General features: G+C 41.7%; 1 protein-coding gene across 1 annotated transcript; it reads right to left on the bottom strand.

Annotated features, from left to right (window-relative positions):
• Positions 1–7,343: 7,343 nt before the first annotated feature.
• On the bottom strand, positions 7,344–7,703 carry LOC114175358 (uncharacterized). Its single transcript, XM_028060135.1, has one exon. It carries the CDS (start codon positions 7,701–7,703, stop codon positions 7,344–7,346), a length of 360 nt encoding a protein of 119 aa, XP_027915936.1.
• Between the last annotated feature and the right edge of the window lie 286 nt (positions 7,704–7,989).

Here is a 7,989-nt window from a genome sequence, read left to right as displayed (position 1 = left end):
TGGCCTAGATGAACAACATAATTGCAATGATCTAGCAACTCAAGAGAACAAAGTTAAACAACCAAAACAGGTGTCAATTGTGCTTGCTCTTATTTGAAAGATTGTTTAGCACATGTGTTTCATTAGCAAGGCAAGCTAAAGCTATGATGCTCACAAAACAAAAGCTTCACAAGTGCATGCAAGAGTTTATAAGGGATCAACAATCATGGCAAAATGTTTCCTTGATCAATGGGAACCACTTCTCAGAAGAACAAGTGTTTCACTCAAGCCCACTGGTGTATGGATATAAACAACATTCTTTCCACCATCACAATGTCACACAATTCAACTTTGCTTTTTGTTCAAAATGGCTAAAACTTTCACAAGCATGCTATCATCACAAGGGCTTTTATGGCTTGTATCGTGGCTAGGCTAAGAAGGAAATTTGGTTTTTTAGGATAAAAAAAGTACCTTGAGCTAAGAGAGCAACTAATCAAATCATGAAATTATTTTTCTCCCTTCTCCATTGAACAGATGAAACCAATTCCCAACTTGCTTGCACCAATTTTTATTCTTTGCAGTAGTTTCTCTTTTTTGTTTTTGGAATTGAACCAAAGACTTTACAAATTTTTTTCATGCTCCCTTATTTCAGCAATAATTCCCCCAAACTTGAACCATACTCATAACTAACAATCATTTGCTCTCTCAAGCTCAAAGTAAGGTAGTCAAAATCTTCACTATGCTCAAGGTTCAAGGAATGACACATTTTGTCTTTAAGGCTCAAAGAAGACTCAAAGGGTTTGCACAAGAAATCAACTTGAAAAGGATTGGCTCAATTATATAACAGGAAAAAGAAAGATAGCCTTGATCATCTGTAGCATGCAAGTAAATGATTAGCAAATGAACTCAAGCAAAGTCAATTATGAGTCCACAATGATAGCATTCACACAAATCAACTCTAGGGCACAACCTCTCACATGGTACTTTGGGTTCTACAATTGTCAACATATTCCAAAATCGTTGATCACAATTAAAATCAAGCATCACTATATCAAAATGAGAACAACCACAAGCTCATGCTCATAAGCAAATTCAACATCATTTCATAACAAGCCCAAAAGATGATCATGAAAAGTACCAATTCAATGCAAAAGATTAGTTCATCAACCAAGCTACAAAGTTCAACACTATCAAAAGAAAGTTAAAATTGAAATTTAAAATAAAATATAAAAGCATAAATTAAATCAGGACTACCAGCAAAACAAGTCCTGCAAAATTGATTCACTCTCTCCAAGCTTAGGCGTCATCCTCGCCCTCTCCATCTAGCTCCTCCTCATCATCATCTCCGGCAGATGAGGCTCCACCTCCCCAATAGAAGTGGCCTGGGCCCCAGGCCAAGCAACAATGGCTGCAAACTCCTCAGCTGATGGAGTGCTAAGCTTTGGAATCGTTAGGGAGATGCCCCTAAGCATATATGCATTGGCCATCCCCAACCGATATAAGGCTTGCATCTGGGGTTTCAGGAGCTGAAGATGATCTAGCTTGGGCTCCAAAGCTTGCCACCGCATATCAATCGTGGGAGTTGCATCGGGCTTGGGCTCTGGCCCAGGCTTTGCCTATGGTTGGTGGCGCCTCTGGGGTCTGGGAGCAACTGAGCAGAACCTCTGAAAATAGGAAAAGTCTAGGTCCTGCGTTGCTTTCTTCGGGGTACAGAAATGTCCACCCTGCTAGGCTGCAAAGATGGGTGATGAGAGAGGGATGGCCAAGAGTGGCCTTGCCAGCAGCTTTGGCACACTGGTGGATCTCATTGGCAGTATACTGCCCCACATCCATCATTTGACCTGTCAGGATGGTGTACAAGATGGTGACGTGTCCCTCCGTGAGATCAGACACATGAGAGCATGGAGATATGTTAGCGTGCATAAAAGCTGATCAGAATCGGGCCAAGGGGTGAAGGGAACCTCGCTGAATCGCGCCTTTATGAAATCCTTCACCCGGTAAGCAGAGTGCTCAGAGCAGCTCTTTGGCACCATTCCTTCATCATCCAACGCTGAGAATTGGCATTCCACATCATCAGCCAGCTGGGTGCCCAAGAATTCGTTGATCGTTTCGGCATCAAAGGGCACCTTTTCCCCCTTCACATAACTAAGGAAGGTGGGAGCAGCAGAGGTGATAACCTTGGCAATGACATAGAATTCTTTAACCAAGGTTACGCTGAAGATGCCAGGGTAGCTACCCAACCTTTCCCAACCATGTCTGATCAACTCCAATTGGAATTCATTGACTTCCCCTAGTTTCAAGATGACTTTCCTCTTTGTCACAAATTTTCTCTGCATGACCACTTGGAAGCGGTCTTCATTGTCTTTAGTGAGGAAGTAGTGAGAGTAAATTCTCTCCTTGCATTTTTGCCCTTTTACATGGTTGCCAATGGTGGTCATGATCCTCTTGGGGGTTGGAGGAGGATGCCATCAAAGAGGCAAAGAGGCAATTTAAAGTTAGCTTTGGAATGAAAGATTCAATCAAAAATAGTTAATTGCATATAAAGACTAAGCTATAACAACAAAATATAAAGTCATTCAGGTGCAAAAAACCATTGCAGCACTAAGGCCTGCCAACCCAAAAAGCAACCAGATGACATTGAGAAAAAGAAGCAAAAACAGGGGCCACCGCTTGGCCCCTTCAAAAGTGCCGCCAAGCACCAACTGTCTGGAACCAGTTGCGAGGTGCCACCTCCTAGCGGAAAAACAGGCCAAAATGGCCACTGCCAAGCGGAACAACAAGGCAGCGAAATTTTCTGGAAAAAGTGGAGGCACAAAACAACAGAGAAAACATCCAATGGCAGCACAGAAACATAGCGAAAGTCATACAAAACACAACAACCCAAAGATAGAGGTATTAAGCAATAATAACAAAGAGGTGTTAACATTGTAGTTCTACCAAATCCAAAGCATGAAGGTACTAAAATGAAATGAACAAGACAACATTACTTGAGTGGAATGTAAGAGGTGTGGGTTAGTGAAGAGTGACGCATGGCGAGAGCAAGGTTGCATGGTGGGAGCAGCTACGCCTGGCGAAAATGGGGTTGTTGTGAGTGAGAGTGAGAAGAGCACGAGATGGGAAGAAATTGAGGGTTAGGGTTTGTGAGTTTAGGAGAGGATTGGGAATTGAAGTCAGGGATTTGAGATTGGGGAAGGAATTGGGAATTAGAGAGTGAGAAAGGGTTCTGATTTGGGGAAAAATTAGGGTAGGGGTTGAGGAGATGGAAAGAGTGGACCAGCAAAAAATAGATTTAAAATGGCCCAATTAGTGTTGCATAGCATTGCCACCTAGCGTTAGGTCACGAGCCGCCATGCGACGTATCAACAAAGTGAGACTGGGACAGTTTTTCTGGTGTGGTGCCAAGCGGGTGCGAAGGAGCCGCCAAGCGGCTGGACTGTGGATTGCTCCCAAGGGCTGAATTCACTGTTGGCGCCAGGCGGGAGTGAGGACGCCGCCAGGCGATTAAGCTGCAGTGGTGGAAATTTTGTGGTTTTAGGTTATGGTTGGGTTGGTTTTGACTCTAATATGCTCCCACCAACCTTTCACTCTTGCAAACATCTTTTTCAAGCTTTTTCAACTTCAAACCAAGCATTCACACTCAAGCAAAACATTCAACTCACATATCACATGCACAACTTAACTTAAGACATGGATTCACTACACAAGTTATGCTATTACTATTCTCACAAACAACCAATTTTACACTACCACATTCTATGATGCACAAAGGCTGAACTCAATTCAAAATACTACAACTAGCACATGCTAACACCATCCTAAAACTAAACATGCTTAACAACACTCAAAGTTATGCTACCACAGGTTCACAGATGCAAATTTAACACAAAGTTCAACATCTCAACAAACACAACAATCTACACTAACACACTTCACACATGCATAAAAACACAAAGCTATATTAAAAAAATGAAGAGTAGAAACAAAATGAGTTTAGAGCGCTGGGTTGCCTCTTAGGAAGCGCTTTTTTAATGTCACGAGCCTGACGGGTAAGGTGCTAGGCTTCACTGAGGTGCCTGACAGTGGTCATCCTCAAAACTTCACCACCCAAATAAGGCTTGAGCCTTTGGCTATTCACTACCCAACTCCTTTGTAAGGATGGGTCTTCAATTTCAATTGCCCTATAAGCTTTGACCTCTTTGATGGTAAATGGGCCTGATTACTTGGATTTCAACTTCCCTGGAAATAATTTAAATCTTGAGTTAAACAAAAGCACTTGTTGACCAGGTTTGAAATCTCTTTTCACCAACTTCTTATCATGATAGGCCTTCACTTTCCCTTTGTAGCTCTTGGAGGACTCATAGGCATTGAGTCGCATCTCCCCCAACTCATGAAGTTGTAACTTTCTCTTCTCCCTTGACAAGGATGGATCAAAATTTGAGAACTTCATGGCCTAATAGGCCTTGCGCTCCAACTCCATTGGAAGATGAGAAGCCTTCCCATATACTAATTGGAATGGAGTCAACCCAACTAGAGTCTTGAATGCAGTCCAGTAGGCCCACAGAGCATCGTCTAACTTGATAGACCAATCCTTTCTTCAGAAAGAAGTTGTCTTCTCAATGATCCTCTTAATTTCTCTATTTGACACCTCTGCTTGTCCATTTGATTGAGGATGGTAGGGAGAGACAACTTTGTGTCTGACATTGTAATGCTCCAAGACTTTTTTCAACTGAGCGTTGCAGAAGTGAGAACCTCCATCACTTATCAAGACTCTTGGGACACCGAATCTAGAGAATATGTTCTTCTAACGAAACTTGATGACTGTCTTAGCATCATTTGTGGGCGTGGCAACAACTTCCACCCATTTGCTGACATAGTCCACAACCAACAAGATATACTTCTTAGAAAATAAGGAAGGCAAGGGGCAAATGAAGTCAATACCCCAACATTCGAACACTTCAACCACCAGTATGTTTTGCAAAGGCATTTCATTCCTTCTGGAGATACTCCCTGTTCTTTGGCACTTGTCACAGTGTTTCACATATATGCATGAGAATCCTTGAAAATGCTCGGCCAATAGAACCCAGATTGTAGAACCTTTACAGTTGTTCTTTCTCCACTGTAGTGTCCTCCATAGGGTGAATTATGGCAGTGCCACAAGATACTTCTTGCCTCCTCTTCTGACACACATCTCCTCAACAGATTGTCTGCCTCAATCTTGAAAAGGTGAGGATCATCCCACACATAGTATTTTGCTTCCCTGAACAGCTTCTGCTACTGATGCCAACTCATATCCTCAGGAACAACTTGAGCAACCTTAAAGTTTGTCATTTCTACAAACCACAGTCTATTACATACTAGGAGCAAATTTTCATCAGGGAATGTTTCTAACACTTCCTTCTCCAGTGTGATCACTTCTTCATTCACCAGTCTTGACAGATGGTCTGCCACTTGATTTTCACAACTCTTATTGTCTTTAATCTCAAGATTAAATTCCTGCAACAACAAAATCCACCTAATGAGTGTAGGTTTAGAATCAGGTTTAATGAGCAAGTATTTGATTCCAGCATGGTCAGTGTAAACTACAACTTTAGAACCGATAAGATAAGAACAAAACTTTTCTAAGGCATACACTATTGCTAGTAACTCCTTTTCAAAAGTTGCATAATTCACTTGGTGTTCATTAAGGACTTTACTAGCATAGTGTATGGAATGAAAAATCTTATTCTTTCTTTGCCCTAAAATGGCCCCAACCGCATAATCACTTGCATCACACATAAGTTCAAAATCAAGTTCCCAATTAGGTGCAGCGATTATGGGTGTGGAGACTAGGTTGGTTTTCAAAAGATTGAAAGCATTTAAACATTCAGCATCAAAATTAAAGGAAGTATCCTTATTGAGCAAGTTGCTCAATGACTTGGCTATCCTGGAGAAATCCTTGATGAAGCGTCGATAGAAACCCGTATGTCCAAGAAAGCTTCGGATTCCCTTCATATTTGTTGGTGGTGGGAGTTTCTCAATGACATCCACCTTTGCTTTGTCCACTTCAATGCCCTTGGAAGATATTTTGTGGCCTAAGATAATCCCTTCAGTCACCATGAATTGACATTTCTCCCAATTGAGAATGAGATTGGTTTCAACACATCTCTTGAGCACAACTTCCAGATTTGCTAAACAGAGATCAAATGAGCTTCCAAACACCGAGAAGTCATCCATGAAGACCTCTATGCACTTCTCCACAAGGTCGGAGAAAATAGCCAACATGCATAATTGAAACGTGGTTGATGCATTGCAAAGCCCAAATGACATCTTTTTGTAGGCATAGATACCAAAAGGGCAAATGAAGGTTGTCTTCTCTTGGTCTTTAGGGTCCACCACAATCTGGTTATAACCAGAATAGCCATCCAAAAAGCAATAGAAAGCTTGACCCGCCAATCTCTCTAACATTTGATCCATGAAAGGAAGAGGGAAGTGATCATTCCTTGTGGCCTTGTTTAGCTTCCTGTAGTCTATGCACATCCTTCAGCCGATCACGATTCGTGTGGGTATCAACTCATTCTTGTCATTACGAACCACCGTCATGTCGCCTTTATTGGGAACCACTTGCACTGGACTCACCCATGCACTATCCGAAATTGGGTAGATAATTCCAACATCAAGGAGTTTCAATACCTCCTTTCTCACCTCCTCCTTCATCACAAAATTCAACCTTCTATGAGGTTGTGCCACTGGCTTGAAATCCTCCTCCATGAAGATTATATGCATGCAGTAGGAGGGACTGATTCCCTTCATATCAGATATAAACCAACCAATGGCTCTTGAGTTGACTTTTAACACCTCAATCAACTTTTCTTCTTCTGAGGGTGATAAGGAGATACTGATGATCACAGGTTTGTTGCTACCCTCTTCAAGAAAGACATACTTCAAATGTGGGGCCAACATCTTCAACTCCACTTTTGGCTTTGTGACTTCATTTTCACCCTTCAAATCTTCAATCTTTGCCTCATGAGGAGGGATTTCGTTCAAAGCATCAAGATTGGCCAAACACTCATCTATCTCTTTCTCCTCCTCATCATTGAGAGTCTCAAATGCATCAATTAGAGCTTTCTCTAGAGGCGATGAGGCGTGTAGATCTTTCTTGGAGCTCATGAACACTTCATCAAGCATATCAACTCTGAAGCATCCTCCAACATCCTTTGGGTGAGACATGGCTTCAAAGACATTGAAGTGCATTTCTTCATCTTGAACTCTCATAGTGAGTTTGCCATCATCAACATCAATTAACACTCTTGCAGTCTTCATAAATGGCCTCCCCAATATGAGAGGAACTTCAACATCCTCCTCCATCTCCATTATAACAAAGTCCACTAGGATAGGAATTTGTCTACTTTAACAAGCACGCCCTCCATTACTCCGTGAGGGTATTTGATTGACCTATCCACCAGTTCCAATGTCATTCGGGTGGGTTTGATCTCTAACTCCCCAATCTTCTTGAGCATAGAGAGAGACATCAAGTTTATGCTAGCCCCCAAATCAAGTAAGGCCTTCCCTATAGCTAGGCTCCCAATTGTGACTAGAACTGTAAAACTGCCAAGATCCTTAAATTTTGGAGGCAACATCTTCTGAATGATAGCACTACATCTAGCCTCTAGCTCTATGGTTTCCTCTTCAATAAATCTTCTCTTCTTCGTGAGGATTTCCTTCATAAACTTTGCATAGGTCGGCATTTGCTCCAAGGCTTCTGAGAAGGGAATATTGATTTACAGCCTTTTGAAAATGTCTAGAAACCTTGCAAATTGCCTTTCTTTGTCTTTTCTTTGAAGGCTTGAGAGGATATGGGAGAGTTTTCAATAGTGGTGGTTTTATTGGTACATCTTTCTTTTTCTTATTTTCTCTATTTTCACTTTTATTCTCTTCCTCTTCTACAACAATTTCTTCATCTATCTCTTCCTCATCTTTGTCTTTTCCTCTATCACTGGCTTGGCTTTGGCTTTGGCTTTGGCTTCATCACTT

The sequence above is a fragment of the Vigna unguiculata genome, chromosome 3 (assembly GCF_037176805.1).
Source record: "Vigna unguiculata cultivar grain cowpea cultivar isolate G323 ecotype 2 chromosome 3, ASM3717680v1, whole genome shotgun sequence".
NCBI lineage: Eukaryota > Viridiplantae > Streptophyta > Magnoliopsida > Fabales > Fabaceae > Vigna > Vigna unguiculata.
This window is presented reverse-complemented; position numbering and strand designations above follow the sequence as displayed.